Source organism: Strix uralensis, chromosome 6, assembly GCF_047716275.1.
Source record: "Strix uralensis isolate ZFMK-TIS-50842 chromosome 6, bStrUra1, whole genome shotgun sequence".
Classification (NCBI taxonomy): domain Eukaryota; kingdom Metazoa; phylum Chordata; class Aves; order Strigiformes; family Strigidae; genus Strix; species Strix uralensis.
In genome coordinates, this window is record NC_133977.1 from 42,983,659 (window position 1) to 43,008,895 (window position 25,237).

General features: G+C 38.4%; 1 protein-coding gene across 2 annotated transcripts in view; it reads left to right on the forward strand.

Annotated features, from left to right (window-relative positions):
- Positions 1-25,237, forward strand: part of EPC2 (enhancer of polycomb homolog 2) — a 50,612-nt gene that overhangs the window by 19,924 nt on the left and 5,451 nt on the right. Inside the window, exons 3-11 of one of the 2 annotated variants that reach the window (XM_074873828.1) lie at positions 6,660-6,805; positions 9,646-9,852; positions 10,634-10,782; positions 11,038-11,170; positions 13,939-14,130; positions 14,407-14,526; positions 16,999-17,144; positions 17,238-17,581; positions 23,779-23,915. In XM_074873828.1, coding sequence (XP_074729929.1) covers positions 6,660-6,805; positions 9,646-9,852; positions 10,634-10,782; positions 11,038-11,170; positions 13,939-14,130; positions 14,407-14,526; positions 16,999-17,144; positions 17,238-17,581; positions 23,779-23,915 — 1,574 coding nt within the window. The remainder of the gene's footprint in view (positions 1-6,659; positions 6,806-9,645; positions 9,853-10,633; positions 10,783-11,037; positions 11,171-13,938; positions 14,131-14,406; positions 14,527-16,998; positions 17,145-17,237; positions 17,582-23,778; positions 23,916-25,237) is intronic. The other variant, XM_074873830.1, reaches the window with a different exon arrangement.

Here is a 25,237-nt window from a genome sequence, read left to right on the forward strand (position 1 = left end):
TTTTTTCAGCTGCCTCAGATGAGGCTGTTGATGTGTGTGTAGACTGGAGCAGAGAAGGCATTTTATGTTTCTGTGTCTTCTGCTCATAGACATAACTGAAGTTAGGCAAAGACTCTTCAGCCCAAACCCAGCTGCATTTTGAAGGTCCTTGCATCATTTCTCACCAACATGGTGAAGTCTCCTATTTTTTCCATATATTTACAAAATAACAAATTTTTAGAAATCACATGCTCAAGATCTTCTGTGATACAGTAGAGATCATGCTAGTGATGGGAGAAATGAGCTAGAGAAAATTAAGTATTTCTGTCCTTAATAGAAGAAACAAACCTACAAGCAAGGCAGGTTGAATTAACTGAAATGAAGCTGCTGAATGAGGAATGTATTTTATTCCTCTCTTTGGACATTGCCAGAAACACTGTAAATACTGTTAATAAACATGTCTAAAAGTGATAAATGTATTATGTCAAAATGTTCTTTGTTTTGTTGAGCCTCACAGGCTTTCTGGACAGAATTACAGAAAGTATTTGAGCTGAAGATAAACATCAGATACTGCTCCAAGATAATTTTTCCCACATATTCTGGTTGGAGTAGGTGTGATACAAGGCAGCTTTATGCTACATAAACTGCTTAGAAATTCTGTTTTAATGCTAAAAGCACAAATAGCAACAATACTTACTTTGGCCAGAGATGCCAAGAGGCCAGGTACTGTAATTCATACTTACTGGTGGTTATTTCTAGCAAATTATGTTGTTGATCTGATAGCCAAAGATTTTAATATCTTTAACTTTACCAGTATAATTCTTTTAGTTAGACCAGTGGTTTCAAGCAGAGAAAAGTTAATTTCTTTGGGGCATGGAATTAATGAATAATCATAGTTCCAGGTATTAGTTGACCTACTTAGCACCAACTCAGGTGACTACGAACTGAATATAAAACAAAAGCCTTGAACTATTCTAATTATTCCAGTATGCTTAATAATTTTCCAAGAATGTTTGTAGTTTCAGTAATGTGGAGATGCATTGTAAGTCATTAATGCAGAGCAAAGAGAGTAAGTCAGTACACTTGTACCTATGCTAGAATTATAGCTATGTGGATGTAAGAAAATTAGTGTCCCTAATGGAAACAATAAGAATGGAGCAAAAAATATATTGTTAGTGTATATATATGTGTTTTACCTATGTGTATATATGGAGGGTAACGATACCAACCTAACGCGTTATCCTAAGTAATGCAGTCAGATTGTTGAAATAGAGGTCAAATAATCTTCAGGAAATTGTATAGGTGAACTCTAGTCCCTCTAAAAAGAAGTGAAGTGTGTGCATTTCATGTAGTTGAGAGTTGGTCATTCCTTCTTCCTTGTGTGTTCCACATTTTTAGAGGATGCTGTAGCAGGAGCTGTTGGGGCTGTGGGCTTGCAGCCTGGCTACGTAAAATGGATATTTGCGTGATCACTCCCCTCCTGAGGTATTTTGGTGCAGGTGGGAGTGCTGGAAGCTCTGTTCCCATCCGGTGCTGCAGACTTGCCATTGAGGTGGTGTTTTGCTGCTTTGTTACTCCTTTGGATTTAATTACCATGATGTAGTGATTCATCTGCTCTTGGTCAGCACAGAGGTACCTGCTGCCCTCAGGATCAACACTGCCCACTCCTTTCTTACTGCCAGTGCCTTTCCGGTGGCAGTTGTGCTCATGGGTGAGCTAACTCAGGGAAGTGACCTGGCAGAAAGCTTATCTTTCATTTTTTTGGTTAGGTGAAGCTCCGTATTTTTCAGTTTTCTGTCTTGCATGGTTGCTGATGTTGGCAGAAGCAAGGTGGTGGGAATGTGGCTTGCTGGGGAGGGAAGCTAGTGGAGCCGCTTGTTTCAGCAGTAACACCTAGGTCAGCTTAAAATGACTGTGGAACCACAGCCTTAATTTAGTTAGCTAAATGAAATTAGTTAATTCAGTTAAGTTAAACCCAATTTAATGTAACTTAAAAACAAATTACATTTCTGTAAGTTACTATAAACTCAGTTCCTAGGGGAGCTCAAGTAAACAAAAGCAAATCCCTCTGACAGGTACTGCCATCCGGAGTGGTTAAAGCGGCAGAGGTTGTAAACTAGGATGTTGGTTTTGCAACAGCAATTAGCAAGCCAACAAGTTCTGTGCATTCATAGGAGGTAAATTTTGCTGGTAGGATCACCGGGGCCCTGTCAAACAGTGCACTGAAGAAACACGCAATGCAGAAGTTTTGGAGTAAGAAAACCAGATTCATCAGTCAGTCACAAGAATCTCACAGGAATTACCAGGAGGAAGGGATGTAGATGATCTGGTTTTAACTACAAGAACTAGTAGATTGGTTGTTCTTAAAACACTGACTAGTCGCAGGACATCTGAAATCCAGTGCTTTTGGTGCCTGAGTCTAGTTCTTCACTAATTCCTGCTGGCGTGGATGAACAGTTGCATCTGTTGCTATGGCAGGGGCAGAAACAGAGGGTGGTGATGGATAATAACGTCACACAGCGAATAAACCACCTGTGTCTTGTGATGGCTTCTGAAGCCAGCAAGCTGCCATACCAAAGGCCAACTCCAGGATGAAAAATGGCCTTTTCTGGAACAGTACAGTTCGCTCAGTGCTGGGGAAAAGAAGGCGACTGATTGATGATTAAGGATGTCACTGAAAGTACATTTCAAAGAGCAGTGACAGACGAACTTCAGGGAAGGAGGGCACTTCCACGAGTGTCCCGGAGCTGTGGTGAGCCAGCTTGGGGTCAATTAACTCCTTATGATTTGCATGCAGCAGTTAAAGGCAGAGCGATAGACTTGCATTTCCTCAGACTCGTAGACCTCCACAGGCTGCTGAGTCTTTGTGGCCTTCCTGTCTGCATTGAAAGAGGAGGTGGAATGCAAGAGGTCCACTGCTTCAGTGCCGCTTCACTGCGGCCTCCGTGTAATCCCCCTTTCTTTTAAATGAACTCTGTTGATAGCAACAGGTCATGACAGCATGAGAAGCACTGCTAGCAAAAGAGTAGCATTGCTAGGAGGTGTGAAAAGCAGGATATGTGACAAGGGCTACTACAGTTCTCACAGTACTAGTATCTTTTTGTATAAGAAAATGAGATTTATTCAATGTAACTTGTTCCTGGCAAGTACATGTTGGATACTTTTTATCTTGTCATTTTGATTATTTGTCAAAATAGTTTTGTAGAGTTGAAATTCAGGGTGGAGTTTTGTTTTTTAAATGATTACAGTTTTTCCCGTCTTCCAGTTTTTCAGCACTTTATTTGTTATTCCTAAAGTCTTAAAATGACTGCTAAGAGAGCTGATGTTTTATCAGCAAATAATTTATGTATGAAATTAAATGGGCTTCACCTGGTACTTAGCCAGTGGTTCACAGGGGCGGATGAACTAATGGAACAGCCAGAAGAAGAGGTTCCACTTTTCTTCCCTGTGCCACTTCTGGTTGCATACACCCCTGTGTGTCTTGAACTGGTCTTGGTGCTTACTGGATACCTCTGCAGACTGGTTCAGCTTGCTAACAGTGAGCAGGAGAGGGAGGGACCTGCTGAGGTGGGCCATAGGGTCGCTTTAGGTGTGAGCAGTGCAGTAAGCTGCCTTCTCTATTCAAGATGGAGATCTTGCTTCCTCACACTAATATTCGTAATGCATTTCTGAGGATGGTTGGTGTTTTAAGTTGCTTGTCAATGGAATGGTTGGGCTTTTTCTTTTCTTGTTGCTAGTTGTAGTGTCTCCTGCTAGTTGCATCTTGCTCGAGCCTGAGTTAGTTCTGGAAGGTGGTTCAGGGAGGTGTGCAGTTCCAGAACTCCCAGGGTTGTTCTTTCCTCATTCTGGAAATGAAGGCAAGTTTATGCTTACAATTATGGGTGAACAGCATCACGTCTTCTCTGTCATAGGGATCCGCCTGCTCACGGATATTCTGGTTTAGAAAAATTGACTCGAAACATGTTGTTTGCAGGGGATGACTGAGTTATCTACTGACAGTTAATAGGTTGACATTTTTTTGGGTGCAAGATCAATGTCTGTCTGAGGGTGAACAAGCAGTGACTTTTCTGGACTTTAATGGACTTCTGTGCATTCTCGTATCTTCAGTGAGAACACAGTTAAACACCTGTATTTTGGAGTAGACGGACCTGCTTTACTGTTAGGAGAGTTCTTCCAAAATGGTGGGAATATCTGGAAAATGTTGGCCACCTCCCTTGGGCAGAGTCGTTTGAATGTGATTTCGCAGTGTACATTAGGACTGTCGTAGTTTTGTAGGCTCGGGAGATAGTCTTAGGCTGGGGGAAACTTTTCCAATTTCCTGTCTGGTGAAAGTGGCAGTTTATGCTTAAGAGGTCATTGAATTACAGATTGTAGTGAAGGGGAAGTGCAATATCGGACATCGTTCAGCAGGAGAAGTATGAGCTGCCAAGGTTGGACTGGCCTGGGACTGCTCAGAAGAGTTTTGAAACTCCAGTGGATAACAGATGGAGTCAGACAGACTTGGTCCACGTTTGAACACAGTCAGTGCTGTACGAGAGAAGCTTTTTCCAGTGTTGGAAGGTGGAGTGAAGGAGAGTGAGGATCACAGCTCGGGTGGGACAGTTGGCCCCAGGTCAGTGCGTGGCTGATGTGATGTGGGATTGGTGCCAACACTCCCTGCTCCCAGGGGTCCTGCTGGGACCACACAGGAGAAGTTGGAGCAGAGCTTACAGGAGCTGAAGGTGATACTGGTTTCAAGTCCAGCACCAATACTTGGCAGCTAGTCGATTGGTATTTGGCTAGTCCATTGGTATTTGGCTAGTCACTGGCTGTTCTGCTCTGAACAGGATCGTGTGGTGGTCACCCCAGCGACTGTAAACAGTCTCTCTCTTAAGTGCATTGTCCTGCCTGGTGACGTTCTTAATGCAGTTTTACGGATTCTTTTTTTAAAAATTCATAGTTCTGTGTCAGTTTTTATCTCGGAACTTTCGATTCCTGCAGACTGCCAGTGGAGAAGCAGCATCCAGTGTTGTGAGCTGTAGCTTAAGTCCAATATGCAGTTGTTAATTGTTAGGGGAAAGCTGTGGGTCACATGCCCAGTGGCAGTGTCTTAAAGTTGCTTTGCAATTTGCTTTATTCAATCAATACTAATAACTCCACTTAACCCATTAGTTACAGTCCATTATTATTAATTTCTTCTTGAAATAAATTTTTGTAGTATGTTTACAGTGTGTATGTGAGGCCAGAGAAGCCCTCTGACTAGGTGTTGTCAGAGTTGGTACAGTGAAGCACTGTCTCTTCTCAGAGGTAGCAGTTTGCAGCTGAAAATGGTAAGGAACTGCTTGTTAGTGCTTCTCAGCTGTATCTGATGGAGTTTCTACACATAGCCAAAGAGATTTAAGCGCTGGCAGTGACATAGCTACTTTATTGCAGTGGAATACTCAAAGAGTGGTTTTGGGCTAGTCTGAGATATGGAAAGAACATGCTAGTTACTACGTGTTTGTTGACTGGTCAGGCCATGGGAGAGAAAACACTATCAAAGATTTTTTTTTTTAATCGTTTTTCTTTTGCTCCCTGGCTTCTAAGTTTTTGTTTTAAGGTTCCCTTAAAGCACACCGGGCAGCTTAGCAGCAGAGGTTTTCTTTAAGTGAGCGCGGAGATACAGCCATGAGTTAAGAGCCTAAAGATAGTGCTGTTTGTCTAATAAGAACTGAATATATTTCAACAAGCCTTCGCTGCTGTTAATACAGTAACTTGTTGATTGAATTATTTGGAGTGTTGTAGTAAGTGTTTCACCTCCTCAAGGTTTTATTAGGTACAATTAACATTTCATATTAAGAATTCTTGCTGTTGTATGCAATTTGCCCATACTTGTAAAATTTAGTTTCTGCTATGTTATCTGAATGGTAATTTCCTTCTGCTTTTAGTAGAGCCAGAAACTGCCTAAGTATGGAAAATGAATAGTGCAATCTGCAATGAAGACTTGAGCTTTGCTGTGAAGTCAGGAACTTGCTATTTGGAGAGTATGGAGGAATATTCAGGTCTACATCTAGAGTTGAGTTGGCTTTGGAGAAAAAGTAACAATTCCCACAGGATTGGTCTAGCATTTTTACAGTTTGTTGTACAGTTACATGAAGGGGCGGGGGGCGTGGGAGGGTGGGGGAGGAAGAAGTTTAGTCTTAAGTATTTTAAGACTCTAGGTTTGTTGAACTATTTAGAAATGGGCAACTGAAATTATAGTGGAACTTAAGTGCTTTTTCTACAAGTCTGGGATTTGATGGAAAATTAATTGTTAAGAATCTTATCGTGATATTCTGGAGGAGTTGTATTATAACAGCATTAAGAAGCATTTTTGCTCTTGTTTTGCAAAGATACATTAAAGTTTCTATGCCTCTGTGGTAATTTGTAAAACTAAAGCTTTTTTCCTGTCACCGCTTCAAGCCACTTAAAATAAAATTAAACTTCTTTGATTCCCCTCATATTGGAAGTCAGAGACAAGCAACTTCTAATTACTGTCTTACAGCTATTACATGGGGAAACTTTTTAGCGTAAAGAAAAAAGTGTTATGGCAGAGATATGCTAACCTGAAATTTTATCAATCGCTTTTGATTTCTGATTGTCACTTGCATGCTTCTGTATTTCCATAGCATGTTATTTATCAAGCATTTCAATTTTTTTGTGCGTGTATATTTTTGTTTCAGCCTTCAATCTGGACAATGAGCAGCCAGATTATGATATGGACTCTGAGGATGAAACCTTACTGAACAGACTAAATCGGAAGATGGAAATCAAGCCACTGCAGTTTGAAATAATGGTTGACAGACTCGAAAAAGCCAGTTCTAGTCAGGTATTGTACCGTGTTAAGGAATTGCTGAGGTTTTTTGATTTCTGAGTTTTCTGGTGGGGTGGTTCTGGGGGGGGCGGGGTTTGTTTGATTTGCGGTTTGTTTTATTTCCTACTAACAGGATAAGTGTGTTTGTGTGAGTCTGCAGTTACACAGAAGTCATATTGCTGTCTTTTATGGTCAGCGTTGGTAACCAGGTTGGGGGGGAGCTTTTGGGGGCTGATTGGGGGAAGGTGTTTTTAAATTTTAATTCCTGACCACAGTGTGTTAGGACAACTTACATCATCTTGTTTTACCTGTGGTACGGAAGAAGCTTGTGGTGATTGGTAGGTGTATAGATTTGGCTATAAACGCATGTGAGAATCCATGTTCTTTGTTTCTCTTGGACATCGACTTCTGTTGATGTTTGAAGGGTAGAAACTTAGAAGCACAGACAGTGAAGCAAAGCATTTGTTCAGATTGCGCCCCTGTAGTAGAAGCTGCACAGTAGCAAGAAACTAAGTTATACTCGGAGGCTGGTTTCCTTGCCTTAGAAGCATTATTTAGAAGTATTTAGTCACTTATTTTATTAGAAGGGTACCAGTATCTTAATAGTCAGTTCTTGAGGTGTTCCAGGAGGCCAGTGAAAGCCCAAAACATTACTCAAAAATTAAAGTTTCTGAAAGGCAAGTTTGAAATAGGTAAGAGTTATTTCTCAGCGAGGTGGATGTTTTTCAGGAGTGGAAAATCCATTGCAGGATCCATAGCTCTGCATCAGTTACTTAACCTGATTTAGGTCAATGCTGTGTGTTAAGAGGCCAGAATGTGGTGTTCTCTACATCTTAGAGGAACTTTAACGAGGATTAGGTAAAGATTTCTTACTATGCTAAGAAGATGGGATGTGAAGGAAAAAATTGCAGAGTCCATTGGATACTTGTTGAACATGTGGTACTCGGATCTCTTAAAGCTTTGATGTGGAAAGCCCTGTTTTGGCTTTCAGTTAAAGCGGTTCTGGTTATCGCTTTTCAAGGTTAATTTACATCCTTCTTATGCTGGTTTCATCTTTCATTGCTTGAGTAATGAAAACTGAAAGATGTTTTCCTAAAATAAAACGTTATAAGAATATGGATTTTTCTCTGTAGGCAGCTGCCCCTTTCTCTTTCCCTTAAATGCAATTAACACTGAAGCATTAGAGAGGTGAAGAGTATTTTGAACCAGAAAGTGCTTATTTAAGGAAGCCCATGGCAGAAAAGATCTCACGTTTACCTAAAGCATTGTAATTGATTCTTAGAACATAGGCTCCCTCTCGAAGGTAAGGTGTGTAAGGAAAAATCCCTCTTTGTAGATGAAATTTCTGTGGGATTTCCTGTGTAGTATTTTCTGCCTGACTTCAGGGATTGCGATGTGTGTGTTCAAGCTTCTTGTCCTGCTTTTGGGCTACAGAAAATTTGCAGCTGATGTTGAGTAGCTCTGTCCTGAGCTCTGTGTTAGGAATGGTAAGATAAAAACAACTCTTGCAGGTTATTGGAGCCTGGGAAAGAAAGAAGTTTGGCTGCCTGGCAGATTCCTTCCCCACATGGGGTTATAATGCTCTCAAATCCCTCTTGGGGCTGCGACACAATTCATTTACAGTTTACATGACTTACCTCTGAAATACAAAAGGATGCTGGTGGGAATGCCTTCCTCACCGAGGAGAGCGTTCCAGACATTCCTCTTGGGCATTTTGATAACCTGATTGAAACAAGGAATATAGGGGCTCTTCATCCATGTCACTGGTGGTACTTGCTAAAACAAGCAAGCAGGGTAAATTTAACTTTCCTAAAACTGTACTCAAGGCAGAGTCAATTTTTTTTTTGTCGTTGTTTGTTAAGAAATATGTTAATGGAGAAAAGGGACTAAAGGATAAACAAGACTGAAATTATTTTTAAGTAATATTCACAGTGACAGAATGATGTTTAGCTAGAGACAAGATTTAACATAGATTGACATGTTGGAAAAATGCAAATTTAAGCCGTTCTGTTGATATTTTTCAAATTACGGGGAAGATGAAGTGCTGTTTGACTCTCTTTTAAGTAATACTAGGGATGCTATTTTCTTTTTATTTGGTGATAGGAGCATGTTAAACTAATGTACTAGTTAGGCAGTGATGGGTTTTGCATTTATTTAGAGTCTGATTTCCATGTAAAAAGCTGAACATAAAAAGGAAAATAAATGTTACCATCTAATTACCTGTGTTTTAACTACTGAAATAACTTACCTAAGAAGTGAATGTCTTTGTGTCTCTGGGCTGTAATAAACAGGGATGGTTGTTATCTTTTTCGATCACAAAGTAAACATTTTGGGGAAAAATTAAGAAACTAATTTACTTCAGAATATATCCTGTCTACAGTAAAAACTTCTAGGGGATTCAACCTTAAACTGCAAAGAATCATATATTAGTAATGGCTAACCAATAAGAAACTTCCTCTTTTAGGAAAAAAAAAATAGTCAAATTAAAGTGAGTCCCAAACCATGATCTGCAGGCTAGTAAGTTATCTGTATCCTGTGCTTGTAATTGTTTCAAACAACGTTTTCAGATTTCATGAAAAATAGATGAAGTTCAAGACTATTGTATGAAAGTTTCTGAGAGATGATGATGCTAGTTCAGGAAGGTTGGGAACTATATGTTTAACTTAGGAAGAGCAACTGTGGCTTAAGTACTTCAATTTAGATCAACATTTTTTTTCCTCCCTTTACTCTCTTGTGCTAGAAAATAAATAAGTGTATTTAGAGAATGTACAAGAGATGTGAATGTGCGGTGACGTTCTCCCTGCACCACCACCCTACCCCCATCTCAAGTGCATTTTTTGAATTTTCTCTTTTAGCTTGTAACACTTCAGGAAGCTAAATTGCTGCTAAATGAGGATGACTACCTTATTAAGGCTGTATATGACTACTGGGTAAGAAAGCGTAAGAATTGCAGAGGGCCATCTCTCATCCCCCAAATCAAACAAGAAAAGAGGGATGGCTCCACCAACAACGACCCTTACGTTGCCTTCCGGAGGAGAACTGAGAAGATGCAGACAAGAAAGGTAATTTATTAAACTTTACTGTTTTAAATTTGTCACTTTAAATTCTGTAGTGATAGGAATCCATTTGATTCCTATCCAGCATCTTGCAGGATCTGTCCTATGGTGTCCACAGTTCCTGATCTGAATTTCTCTATTAATAGTTGCAATATTGGATGACCCAGCTAAATTTCAAACCCACGGAATGGTGTAGTCAATGTGTTCTCTATAGACGATATACAGTCTGTGCATTTTCTAGAAAGCTGAAACTCAAAGGGCAATTTGTAGGTATTGGCACATAAAAAAGCAGCTGTGGGACTTGGTACATTACAAACTTCCTTTTCTGTAAAAAAGGGGAGAACAATCTTCCATTTGCTGTGGAGTAAATAGTTCAGGTTTTGCATTTGTATCATGAATTGATTAGAACTAGGAAATCAGTAGTTACTCAGCTTTTTACATAAACTTTGTACACATCTGTACACAACTTATTGTGTGCAGAATCAAGGTGGAAAAACTGTTTTAGTAACCAAATCTTGAATTCTTTGTACTGACAAACTTCCACTGGGTTGATACAGAATCTGAGCAGACGAAGCATGGGAGGAAATGGCTGAAAAGGTCTTTTTCAGCTTATGCTTAAAAGCTGGTTTTGCGGCTTTGTTTACCAACTAGGTTATGCTTTAGAAAAAGCTGCTTCTGAGTGTACTTGTATGATTCTCACTTGCAGCAGCATTATGTAACCTTTTTTTTGCTGTTTATACCTCACAGGTTTTGCCTTTGACTTAAAATTTATTTAATCTTTCAATAGAATCGAAAGAATGATGAAGCATCATATGAGAAGATGTTGAAACTAAGAAGAGAGTTTAGCAGAGCCATAACAATTTTGGAGATGATTAAGAGAAGAGAGAAAACAAAACGCGAGCTATTGCATTTAACATTAGAAGTTGTTGAGAAAAGGTAAAATTGCAAATCATATCTGTAAGAAGTCATTTATAACATCAGGGTTTTAATTTTCATCAGATAGGTTTGAAAACATCTCCTGTAATTTCTTTCTGTATGGATGCTGGTCTTCTGCACATGTACATGACTGAAGACTGATACAGCACCATAAACTTAAGCTAAAATGGAAGGGGTTTATGTTTGCCTGTTCTGTGGCTTTCAAACATTTCCCAGTGGAAATGCATTACTATATTTTTAATCCTGTTTTTTGAGGTACCACTTGGGTGATTATGGAGGTGAAATCCTCAATGAAGTGAAGCTTAATAGACCTGAAAAAGAGATGAGCACAACTCCATCCACTCTTCATAATGGAAATCATCACAAAGTTCAAGAATGTAAAGTTAAGGTAAGCTTGCTTCTGCTGCGAGTCTCTCGTTACTGGTTTCATCATTCTTTTGGATACACCCAGCAGATGTTTGCATTGGAAAACCGAGTAGGAGGCTGCCATACGTGAAGGTAGGAGACCAGGAGACTGCTATGTTTGCTTCCACTTTAATGTTCCTTGTCTTTCCCACCGAAGTTTTAAAAGGACTGACTGGCATTGCTGTTTGTTCCTTTAAACAGCAGCATTGCAGTAGCCTTCCTTTTCCTTCCCAGTTCTGTCTCTTTCCTTGTAAGGGGATGTAAACGTGAGCTAAGGGGATGTAAACACCACCGGGTGAGGTGGACATCAGGACCTCCATGAGATTGCAGAGTGAATTATTTTTCCTTCTCCCTTCAGAGGGAGACTAGAGCACTGATTTTTTTTTTTTGATAGTGTTGTCCATGAGTACTGGCTGGCCCTCAGTGTGAAGATAATCCTGAAAATACACGATTTTAGTGAATTAGAGCTAGAATGTGAAAGGATTCCAGAAGCTCTTCTGAACTGGTTAAGTGATCTTTGATTAGTAACATTTCCACACACAGGAATGCAACTGCTGTATCTTGTTGACAGCTGAAAAAAGTTGCAAGCAACTAATGTTTTAAAAAACGCTTACTGGAATTTGTAGTAGTTTGTTATTACTGAGGCTTGTACGCTTTTCAGTAATACTGAGTAGGTGTTTTTATATCTGCCACTGCTTGGCCCTCAGTATTAGGTAAGTAGCAAACACAGAAAAGTGGAAGAAAGAGCGGCCAGATTGGGGAACGTTTAGTTTCTGCAAAGGGGTGGAAGGCTGCTCTGAAAGAATCGGTACAGAAGGATGTAAGGCTTGAGTTGCTGTGTGTCACACACTATTTTGTCTTTCTCAAACTAGCAAAGCTGTGGAACTCTGTACTTAATGCTAATTTGACAAAGTCTTCCCTTACATTTTTTTTTTTAATCTGCACAGAAACCCAGTGGATCTGGTTTTGTTTTTATAATCGACCTTGTTAGTAACATCAGAAGTAGTAATATAAGAGTAATCTACAGCTAGAAATGCTAAACTTTAATGGTTTCTTTTTTCTTGGTCTCATGAAGAAATATATTCCACTCAAAAAAACAACAAAAAAACCCCCAACCAAAAAGCCACCAAACTCCAAAAAAAAGCCATCAGAGGGAACTCTGAATCTTCTGTCACTGTTCGGATTCAGTACCGAGTCAGATCGTGATGTTTTATATACTCATTACAGTCTTCCTATGAGGAGCAGTCTTCAGAGCTGTGCAGAAGAGAATTAAAATACTTTTTTCCAGAGGATCCTAGTTAACCATGAGTATGACTGTAGTTGTTGGTTCTGATGTGCAGTTCCAGTAGAATTAAATGAAAGATAGTGTAGTCATAAGCAGCAGTGCTGACCAAATGTATCCATCTTGAGTTAATGTTTGTAAAATGACTATTTAAGAGTAAGGTTTGGGATGTTTTTTGCAGTTAATAAGGGCATTAATTGCAAAATTAACTGCTTCCAATCTTAGCATAACTGTATTATTACAAATGACTGTTCTGCTTGTCTTTGTTTCTACTTCTTCATATCATGGTTCCTTTAATTGTTACTTAAGCCATAAGTATCTCTTGTCCTTCTTGGGAGCTATCTTTGCTTTAAAACATAAATCCTAGACAGTCATGTTCTTTTAAAAAAAAAAAAAAAAACCCAAACCAAAAACAAACAGCCCAAAACAACCAAATAAACCAAAAAACAGGCTTCCACTGCAAGCCATTTTAATGTCATCGTTATAGTTAGGCTTGCCGAACCGAGTATGGTATAGAAAAAAGGATAAGACCTGATGTTCCACTGTTAATGTGACAGAAAGAAAAATGCACCTGGCTTTGAGTTAAGACATGTTTTTGAGGAAATAACCTGAAACACTAGTTATTATAAAATGTTTGGCTGTAAGGCTGGAGAGTTGAAGACCTTTTGAAATTTGTATTTCGCACCCGCGACACCCAGTGGTCACTGAATTTAATACAAATACCTTGCCTTGGTTCTCGGGCAGGAATTTTGGTCTGCCTTGTGTTTCTCATCTCCGGTTCTAAAGCTGAGCTCCATTACTGGAGTTAGTTTCAGTCAGACGCTTATTGAAAGTGGTAATTTGGGGAAAATTTAAACACTTTTTCAAAACTGCACTGGCTTTTACTTGTAATTGAGAATTTTGCAAGTGAAGCAATCTTCCTTTTAATTTAAAAGCTTTGAAGTTTAATAGCATTTGTGTTCAAGTGAACAGTTTAATATTGATGGAGTTGCTTACTACAGAAGGTTTATGTTGGCAAAATCTTAAATAGCAAAAGTGAATAACATTACATCTTTTCAAAAATATAAACTGAGAAACATGAAACAAATTAGATCATTTCTTTTGAAAATATCTGAGCAGTTCAGAAAATTGAAAGTGCTTGCCATAGAAAACTGAGATTTCAGAAAATAATTGGAATAGGATTTCCAATTACAATATATTGAGTGAACTGCAAAGCAAGGAACCTCTTAGGTAGTCCTATGGCTTGAAAGCTTTCAGTTTGTTTATTAATAAATATCCGTAAAGGCAATCAGAGGTAAAGTTCTGGGGGTTTTAATGTTTTGAATAAATTTTGCGTTATGTGTCTGAAATAGTCTGCAGATGCTGCCCATTGAGAGGCTTTGAAAGATAAGTAGTCATGTCTTTAAGGCATGAAAAGAGAAAAGGTTAATTATTTTTCTAAAATTTTTTGTTTGCTTTTTCACAAACAGCATCCTCATCATTCATCTCTAAAGGAGGAGGTGTCCGATGTTGTACGTCAAAAGAAGAAGTATCTAAAGAAACCTAAAATAGAGTGTGTAGTAACTCCTCAACAGCCCTCTGCTGAGCCCTTGCCTGTTATCAACAAGAGTGATATCAAACAGTATGACTTCCACAGTTCAGATGAAGATGAGTTCCCGCAGGTAATACTCTTCTGCAAAATCTCAGCATACAGAAGGTAGAAATTTCAGTTGGCTGTAATTTGGCCAGTCTAGGTTGAAATGGAGAATAACTGTTGAACAGTGGATATATATATATAAAAGAGATTTGCATAAACTATGAGTTTGATTTCTTCTAAGCTATGCTTCAGGGAATCTTGCGTTTAATATATGTGTGGCAGGTCATATAAACTTGTACAATAAATAGATAAAATTATATAAACATGGTAGTTGGAAGAATGACTTTGCTTTCTGCTCCAGGTACCCTCACCAGTATCAGAAGCAGAAGAAGAAAATGATCCTGATGGACCTTGTGCTTTCAGGAGAAGAGCAGGATGCCAGTATTATGCTGTAAGATTATCTGCTGTTGGATTTAGTGTGGTGGGTTTTGTTATGTTTGGGTTTGGGGTTTTGTTTTTTTAATTCAGATTGGCATAGTGCTAATGGAATAGTTCTTCTGTTCCCACTTTCACCACCAAAGCTTTGGTGAATCCACAGACAATCATTTTCAGTCTTCATAATAATTCTTGCGGTGCTGTTCCTCTGTGATTACCTGAAGATAATATAATGTGTTGCCTGCAGACCAATTCAGCCACTGTTAAGAAGGGAGAGATTTTTTTTGTCACCCTGTTTTCTTAGCATATCCTTTTTTCCCAGCTTGTAGAGCTGGTTAGAGTTAGGTACTGGTTGTCCCAGTTCTCAGACCTGCTGAGAGATCTGACTGGGGCATTGAGTAGAGTCTGCTGTTGAAGCAGAGGGGTTTCATCTGTCAAGGATTTTTTTTCTATGAAATAGTTAAGCCAAAATTTTCTTTTTAAATCGGTGCAAACTGTAGATATATTGAAAAACATTAGGTTGCGATTGCAAGACTGTGCAGAGGACAGAGACTAATTATAGCTGTCCTGTCATCTCAGAACCACTGACAGGGAATTTATTTTTTACCAAGCATGTGCTTATAGCTGGGGAGCTTTAGGCTGTAGAGGACCAAGGAAGGCAACGCAGCCCTATAATGGGTCTGGTTTTTCTTTGCTTGCTTCCCATGGGAAGAATGAAGTTACCTGACAAAATAATTGTGTAATTGTGTAGCCTTTTAAGCCACTTACAGAGAAGTCATTTAGTCACTAGGTAGGCTGTTTCAGAAGCCCCAGAATACTCAAATTTCCAGCACGACCATCTCGCACAAGTTGTACAGAAAGTTCTTTGCACAGGTCGTGCGCTGGCACCTGCTCCTGGGCCGGCTTTGCAGTGTCCCTCTGTGTTGCAGTCAATTCCAGAACACCACAGACAACTCCATCTTTCCAAGAATGTGTCATTACTTTTAACTACTCCTCTTCTTTTGGAGATTTGTAGTGGGTTATTTAAGATGATGTTTTTCTGTTTGCCACCTGTTTTTTGTGTGGCCTCCTAACTTGTTCTTTCAGTTTGGGTGAATCTTTCTTTTTTACCTGTTGATTGTTAATCTAGTCACCTTTTCTGCTTAGCTCCTGAGGGTTAGCTGAAACTTCTCTCTTGCTTAGAATTTATCCTACTTTTTCATTTTTGTCCTTAGCCCATGAGTTAACTCCTTTGCCAAAAGAAGTTGAGATGACTGAAAACTTGTATTTTCATTCTTTTCTGTAACTTTTCTATTGCTGTTTAGAAACAGGTTATTTAGCAGCCTTAATGTTAGCCTTTTAGGGTTTTTTTTTAACTGCTGAAGCCATTTGAATGTTGGTTAACTATTAACATAAATTGATTGAATCTACGGCACTACTATTGCTGTAAATTTAACCTGATCACAAAATTTGATTATTAATGGATATTTATTAACCTGTCATATAAGACATTTTAGCCAGCACACAGCATTTCTGCTTGTAGAGGTTATGCAGTTTTGAGTTCATAATAGTAACGAAGATATTCGTGGAGTAATAAAAATGCCCCAAGGTAAGCTGATACGGAAAATACCCTGTCACGGTCTGGTAATTGAATGCTGTGTATTGGAACAAAGGCCGTTCGGATCAGCATCTGTTACCTTGGGCAGTAGGTGTTTCAGGAGTAAAACCAAACTGCAAATTTAGGAACCCTTTTTGATATTACCTACCCCCTTAGGTTGCAGGCTATCCGAGTTGGGAATTGTCGCGTTGCTTTTGTACAGCTGGTGATGCAGCAGGATCTTGAATAAATGAACAAGCCTTCTTGGTTTGTTTTTTTTTTTGTCACAATAAGTACTTCTTACAGTGTGACACTTAAGACTGGAGTTGTGCATATAGTTTTGAGGTATTTCTATCAAATATTTTTCATGAACTCGTTTTTACAAACAAAAGCCTTTATGCTACTGACCCTTACTAGCAAGAGTAGACAAATTCGAGAAGAATAGGCCCTCAACTGATGACAAAACATAGTCAAGATGCAGCCCTGCCTACAGGAAGTCCTTTGGCTTTGAAGAGCTTGAAGCTCAGAGTCTGTAACAAGAAAATAATTGCTCCCTGTGTTTCATATCTTGTGACGAATCACCAAAAGAGCCATTATCAGATGGGGACTACTGGGCCAGATGCACCTGTGTCTGAGCATGGCAGTTTTACGTGCTTCTGGGTAGAACAAATTAATTCTGGCTTGTTCTATATGTTGGTTGTGGCGTCTAATTTTATGACTAATCAAGGAAAGAGGATTTTCTGTTTCATGAATTCATGTATTTTGGTTTAAAAAAATCATCCAGGTTCTTTTATGATCTGAGCTTATTAATCAAGTGATAGTTCTGTGGGCATTTTCAGTATTTTCTATACTGTAGCCTGTGCATGATAATCACTTAGTAGTAACCTAATCAAAGTCTACACTCTAAATGAGTGCAAAATTGCCTTTCTTTTTTCTTTACAGCCTCGTTTGGACCAAACTAATTCTTCATATGAAAACTCAGAATTGGCAGAATTGGACAAACTGAGGTTCAGGCATTGCCTTACGACCCTTACAATTCCAAGAAGATGTATAGGATTTGCAAGAAGGCGAATTGGCAGGGGTGGAAGGTACAGTTGGGTTACTTTTATCCTTTGAAGGGGAATAAAGAGTAAAAGTATTAAATAGTTAAACTAACACATTTTTCCATCCTCTTTAACCAGGGTTATAATGGACCGAATATCCACAGAGCATGATCCTGTCTTGAGACAGATTGACCCGGAAATGCTGAACAGTTTTTCAAGCTCTTCCCAGACTTTAGACTTTTCTTCTAATTTTTCACGGACCAATGCTTCCAATAAACGTTGTGAAAACAGACTGTCCCTTTCTGAAATACTAAGCAATATCAGATCATGTCGACTGCAGTGTTTTCAGCCAAGGCTACTAAATCTACAGGACAGCGATAGCGAAGAATGTACCTCAAGGAAACCAGGGCAGACTGTGAATAATAAAAGAGTTTCTGCAGCGTCTGTAGCTTTATTGAACACCAGCAAGAATGGCATATCAGGTAGGCAAGGATTTGAATTCTTCTAGAACTTAAAATACTGAATTCCAGTGGTTTTACTTGTGACTGGACTGGTAACATCTTCAGCAGTGACATGTATGTAAATCAGAGAGACAAGCTAATTATTCTGTATGTCTTAGAATATACAGATGTTTTCCACCAGCAGTCTTCTTCCTCCTGCTGTTATTTCAGTTTCAATAGACTCTTGATAACATGCTGGACTTAAAACATGCATTATCCAAAGGAGGGATTCTGCTCATGTTTAAGAATTGCTTAGGTGTGATTGAGTCTTAAAGACTAATTGGTCTGACCTTGTTTAAGGTGAGAAGAATGCTCATTATAAATGCTAAAGAAAAGCAGATAGTTTCTTGGACGAGGGATGTATTTTTTTGTTGTCAGGAGTTTTTCTTTTGAAATCTTACATAAACATCTCAGAAAACCAGTAATAAGTTAGTAAGCATACTGAGCAGGCATGAGGACATCTGAAAACAGCGCTTTCTGTTGGTGTCTGGCATAGTAAAAATTTTGACACTGAAAGCATCCAAGGATGCACCTTCTCTGATTTTTCAGAAAATCATCAGCCGTTGATTGTGATAGGAGATTGCTTTTTCCCTTAAATATCATCTTAATGCAGCCATCTCTTACTGTTCAGTTTTATGACCTGATAGCTCCAGATCAGCAAGACAGCCATTCACGAATTCACTGTGAACAGTCTTACCTTTTTAAATTAAAAAAAGTTTCTTGTAATATATTCACAAGAATATAAAATATACGCAACAATTTGGATCTTTGTTAGCGATTTGGGTATAGAAGCACTAAAGTTGGAAGAAAAGCCACCAAAAGAAAAAATTGCTTTAAACTTACGTTAGCAATCTTTACATCCCTTGCTTCATGTACTAGGAGTTGTAATTGCTTAAGTTTTAATATTGTCACTTCTTTATAATCGTAAAAGAATGAATGATTCTTTAAAAAGCTGAACAATTGGAGATATGCCAAAAGAGATGTACTATCAAGCATCAACAAGTGTCGGAGTGTTTTCCTACTCTGTTGTAATACATACAGAATTTAGGTATTGTAAAACGGGATAGTTCCATAATATAATAGGCCGATTCTGAATTCGAGAATGAACTTTATATGGATGTGGAATGGTCCGTGTCTTTTAAAGTCAGTTGCAGGATTGGGTATTTAATCTTCAATAACACACCTTTAGAAATCATGTGTAGAAATTAAATTTCTTGAAGACAAAATCAGTTTTCTCTATGATACAGTTTTAAAAGACTGTGCATTAGCTTAAGTAACATCAACGTAATACTGACATAAGCACAGTACTTTTCAATATACTCATTGCAACTTTCATATTGTTCTCTCTCTCATGCAAAGATTTGCACTACAATATTTTTCTGCTGTATGAAGAGAACAGACATAATGTGCTATGGTCATATTTTGTATAATTTTTTTTTTTCTGTAAGGAACTTGAAGGTCTGGAGAGTTGCGCCTGTAGCAGAATGGGGCAGTTTTGTGTGATGGGTAATTGATAAGCATCAAGAGATGTCTTGTTAAAGCAAATGCAGAAAATAGAAATGCTATTTGTCAGAGTTAAGGATGTGAAACATGGACTGTAAGCTGTAAGGAACAACGAAGAATTTGCTGGTAGCTCTTTATATAACAAGCAAGTAATACTGCAAGATTTCTATTTGCATGAATAAAGTATGGTGACACCAAGGTAAGGAAAGCTGCTTAAAAAGATACAGGCTAAGTTGATTATTTTTTCTGTAGAATTTTTCATGATGATATAATAAATATCAATCGATTATTTAAGGATTAGCTGGATGTAAAACTTTGAGGCTTTGAATTCTGCTCTGGGGAGACTTTTTTCCTTCCCCTGAGGGTGGAGTCTACCTAAAAAATTAGGAGAATATTTTGGGATGAAGCTGATACATCTGATTTTAATAGTATATGAAGAAATGAGTGAAAGGAAGTTGAAGAGATTTGTGAAATCTCCATACCTGGCCTTAGTATAAATGAAGATTGCAGCAGTGGAAAGAGAATTCCAGTAGCTATGGGAAAGATGGCACATAATAAGAAAACAAAAATGAGAACAGTGTTCAAGCAGCATATTCAGAGAAAGGGGGCAGCTGTGTTTTGATAGGGAACTGTGTATCCATAAATAAAAAATGTCAGCCCTTCCTGATTCAGGTGATACCATCACCAAGAATAAAAAAACCTAAATTGTTGGTGCTACACGGCCAGTTAATGACAGAGCTGATATACACATGTGGACTAGCACTCATACTTTGGGATTTGCACTGTTAGGGAAAGAACTAAAGGAAAGGATAAAGACATAGGTATTTTAGTGATGGGAGAGCCTATAGAGAAATACCTAAAAAAAATGCATGAAAACAAATCTGATGGATCTAAGTCACTTGGTAGAGGAATAGTAATTAACTTCTGTTATGTAATTTCAGAAATCATGTGAAGAATACATTTAGATTAGAATAGAGATCACTCAGTAGTGGAAGTACATCATGCAGGGAAACTTATGGTTATGGAAGACCTTTTTCTTTCCAGATTTAAGTTACAAAACAGATCCTGTAATTCTGGTGAAGGATCAGATGCAATAGAGAACAGAACTGTTCAACAAATAACTGAGCCAGCAAGAGGCACTGCTGATAGATTTTTCTCTTTAATAAATAGTAAATTTTAAAAGGGCTGGTCAAAGTCTGGTTGTGCATTAAATGAGCATAGGTACTATCACTGCATTTATTAAAGTAATTCTGTTGGGGAGATATCTTTGAAATCAGTTGATTTTATAGCACACATACCTGTAAGCATAAAACTGCCTCTAGAGGGAAGAATGACAGTAGTTAAACTGATTATCTTTGTTTGTTTTTTTCTTTTAGTTTAGAGAAGACTTGGAGTTGCTTGCTTTGGTTTTTGGTGCACAAGAATATTTAAAGTTACCTCGGCATTATATTTTTCACTTGTATTAATAAAGCAACTCTTGTATTTCCTCAAATGCTAGGCATTGTACAAACAGAGAGACAGACGTATTTTAAAAATGTGCGACTAGTCTTTTCTTGAAAGTGCCTAATCGGTGCATGAATAAAGAACCAATGTTTCAAGCTAAATTACTCTCTTGCTTATGTTATAAGAACTGCAAATGGGAAAACTGAATTTGAGGAACTTTAATATTAGACGAGGTTACTGAAACAAGCTTATCCCTGTGATCAGTGTGAACTTTTTGTAGTTCTACACACTCTATCTGGAAAAGTAAGCTGGTTTCTTTGCCAGAGACACCTCCAGAAGAATCCTCTGTTTAAGATGAAAGTGATGAGCTAGGGATACCACTGATCATCAGGAGAGATGATAGAAGAAGGAAGTTACCAGGAATTTATAGATGGCACTGCTTATGACAGCTAACTAATACTTAGTTTGCTTGCCGAATTCCTGGAGTGCAACTCGGCTGGTTTTTGGGACTGAAGTAAGAAGCAGGCTTTAGGCAAAATCTTCAGCAATTTGCTGGTCAGCCACTATGTTGCATTTGGCTTCCAGTCAGCCTCAGCTGCCAGTTCCAGTGACCTGCTCAAATAGTTATCTGTTTAGTTACTGTGTCCCTAGATACAAAAGGCAACTGCAGATAATGGCATTCTCAGTTGAAGAATTTTGCTTATGGAACAAGCTTTTACCCTTTAGAGGTATTTTTTTTTTCTCCCAGAATGAAATACCAGAAGTAGAAGTAATTAATGAAATGCCACTTTTGGGGCAGCCTGAAAGATGATCTTTGATTAAAGCCTTCAAGTCCTAAGAGAAGTGACATAATAATCCAAACCAAAGCTGTCAAGGAGGAGAGGAGCCTGGAAGACTTCATTCCACGTTGACTTTTTTACCCTGTTCTGTGGTAGTATTTCAGTACAGGCTATAGCAAAATAGAAAATACTGATATTCAGCAGTGGAAGCTAAAAATCTGGTAAATAGAACCTTCTATAAGAAGTGTAGAACACTTGCACTTAACTATGACCTTAAAGGCTACCCTGGGACTTCGTAGAGGTTTGCTGTTTTTTTCTCTAGGACCCTTCAGTTGTTTGATTTGGCAGAAGCAAATGATATTAAATGTGCTAATGAACATCTGCTGTTTTATAACAAGGCCAACAGCTGAGTTCAGTCTGACCACTGAATAAATATCTGGTGATAGGTAGTGAACTGAGTGGAATTTAAACATGTAAAGGCAGAGTAAACCACTTTTACATTACTATGGTAATCTTCCCTGTGTACCTTGTAGTAGAGTGTTTCATGACTTGGTGGTCTGTGTCAAACTGAGAAGGATGGCAGATTGAAAGCATAGAATTGATCCATAGGCTAGATTAGGTGATCCTCTGATGTAAAGGCTGTTCTCTCTAATATGTCTTTACAGTCCATAGAAGAATGCAACTTTGAGTCTAGATGAATACCCTTGTACTGCAGACAAATAATAGCTCATTATGGCTAAACACAGTTTAGGTACTTTTTGGTGCCATATAAGCTTGTTCTAAAACAGTTTTTTATAAAACAAAAGACAAACATGTCTGGAATTTGTTACCTCAGACCCTAAAAATAGAAATACATATATATGTAATGTTCCATAATGCTGTTCTTGGCTCTGTTGCCTTTAGTAATGCAACACATTTTGGGAGACTGTTGAGGGAACTTAGCAGGTTTAGCTGACTGACAATGGAGTTAAATGCTTGTAGTAATAAGTAAGAATCTTCAAGAGGTACAAAGTGCAGCTAAATATGAAATAGGTTTGATTTTAGAATATGTTAGAAATTATGATAAAATCCCTAGCATCTTAATAGGAGTAACTGGATAGGAGTCATTGGATTTTTACATGCCCTCCTAAGTGCTTGAAGCCTGTTTTAATAATGTAGCAGTAGAGAAGTTTCACTACCAATTTCTAAACAGTCACAGTCTTAATTTTGATAGTTACTCGGAATGGAATTTCAGGACAACTGCGAGTATTGCAACTAGTAAATGAAAGTGCCGGACCCTGAAAGGTAGATCACTTCATATTTTAACGTTAGCTCCGTGTCTCTTGATAAGATGATACTGCTGCAGAATCCAGGTGTTTGAGAGGAATGACAGCTTCAGTCTTTGAAAAGTATTGTTCAGAATAAACTGCTGAAATGGAGTTAATGGGAATCTTTGAAAAGCGAATTCTCTTTTTACTTCCTCCTCGCAGAACTTAGTTCTCAGGTTAGCAGCAACTGCACAAAACTCAGGTTTTAACATGAAATGCTTGACAGTATTTTCAATTTATCAACTGTGCAATTCTTCGGGGGGGGGGGGATACCAAGAACAGCTTTTCTGACTTCACCATTCCCTTCCCTTGTGGTGAATATGATACTACTGGGATTGCATTAACCTGGTTCTCATAAATAAACAAACTTATTATGTCAACCTTAAACTCTTATTCCATTTAAAAAAAGGAAAAAAAAAAAAAAGGCAGACAAAATCCTGATCAGGTGAAACAAGCATTTGCTTCATGGAAATGAAAAGTGTGAAATAGGAAGGTTGAACTGGGTTTGCTAAATAAACAGTGCTTTGTGGCATTTGCAAACATTTACTGAGTTTTAGACCTGGAGATTAGCTTTGTCATTGTATGTTAGTTTACAGTCCTTCCAAGTGAGGGATGGTATAGAACGGTATACAAACTATTTAAACATCTGAGTTCTGGTTGTGCTGTTGAAGTGGGTGCTCTCAAATGCTGCCTTTACCTTCTGGTGTCAGCGAAAAGGACAGTAATAAGTGACTGTAGGAAGGAAAGTTGTACAGGAATGGTCTCCCAGTGCTCACTGGGAGAGAACACCCAGCTCAGCCCAGTGTCCTTCTTCCTCAGCTATGATTTTTTAGGACATGCTTGTTTTCTGAATGCCAGGAAAACAATTTCTTTAAGTTTTTGCCTAAAGCTCATGGGGAGGAAACCACCCGCTGTTATAAATTGAGTCAATTATTGTTATAAATTGAGTCAATGCTAAAAGAACACAACAAACAAATTTAGGTTGACCTCTTCTTTACATAAGAATATATGAAGAACTTTGCAAGCACCTAACATAATGTATGTTGTCTTCAACCACTTGTTATCCAGCATGGATGCACTCTTGCATTTTAGACTTACTTGTTTTGCACAGGCCTATTTAACACTGGCTTCCCTTTCTTTTCTGTAGTAACGGGGGGTATCACAGAGGAACAATTTCAGACACATCAACAGCAGTTAGTTCAAATGCAGAGACAACAACTTGCTCAGCTTCAGCAGAAACAGCAATCTCAGCATTCCTCACAACAGACACATCCGAAAGCACAGGTAATGCACCTTAAATGTTGTCAGACACTGATATCTTCCTTTTTGCTTACTGTGTTTTTCATCTCTCTTATAAGCTAAATATAACACCTCAGTAAATATATTAAATTTTAGAATGAATGTAGGATGCTTTCCCAGTTTGCTCTATAGTGCCTGGAAAGCAACTTACACCGTAACTAGTACAAATACCTTACTTTCATTTTTCTATTTGGAATGAGATAATTTAAGATTCAACATCAAAGCGTGGTTGGTTGGGGTTTTTTTTAAGTTCTATATCATGGCTGCATTTTAAAAGTTGAGTAAGAGACTTCATAATTTTAATGTGTTAGTTGCAGCTACAGAGTCAGTCAGTGTAGAAATAGCCAGTGCTCTGTCAAGTCACACTATTTTCACTGGCTTTATCCTCCTTTGTGTAAGTGCTCCAAAGAGACTTCTTTATTAAAACTACTTTATGAGGTAATATAGTCTGTTATGAACAGATGTTCAGTGAGTAGTAAAAATTGGTAGCTTCTGAGAGGAGAAACGTAGTTTTGCATATTTAATTTGATTCTTTCCCCATCCCCAGTGTTACTACTTTTGTCTTCTAAAATAATCATGTTTTGCCTCTGTAATGCCTTGCAAGGGAAGAATATATGGGTTTCTGTCAAGCTTAGTTTTCTGTTAGTTTCTTACCAAGAAATAGAAAAGCTGTTGCTGTGGTCCATTACTAGGAGAACTGATTTTTCTTTGAGCATATTAGATCTAATTACCAGTGCTGTTTGTCACTTCCCCTCAGTATTTCCTCCTTTGATTAATCAGGGATTCTGTATTGGCAGTTACTGGTTATATTTAAGACATGATACCAGAATATTTAAACAAAAGGAATAAATTTTGGATTTTTAAGATGCTCTGAATGTCTATGCGATGTAAGTTTCCTAGTTAATATAAATTGAAGTTGCAGAATGATACATTCTGCCATTTCAGGGTGTCTTTCCAGTACTTACCATTCTTTCAGAGAAACGGGACTATTAAAAATGTGAACTTCCAGAATGCAGTGGGCAATTATGCTGTCGTACAAATTACTCAGTGAGAATGAATGTACCATAAATACTGAAAATTCTTTAGACTTGCGGTTGCAGTGTATTTGCTGCCTGGAGACAGAAGAGAGAAGGAAACTTAAGGCATAGTCATTTTCTTAGAGGAAACTTCTCAAACACCTAGAAGCACAGGATGGGTGTGGTTCAAAGGGGCCTCAAAGCCCATCCAGTCCCACCCCCTTGCCCCAGGCAGGGACACCTTCCACTAGCCCAGGTTGCCCAAAGCCCCGTCCAACCTGGCCTTGAACC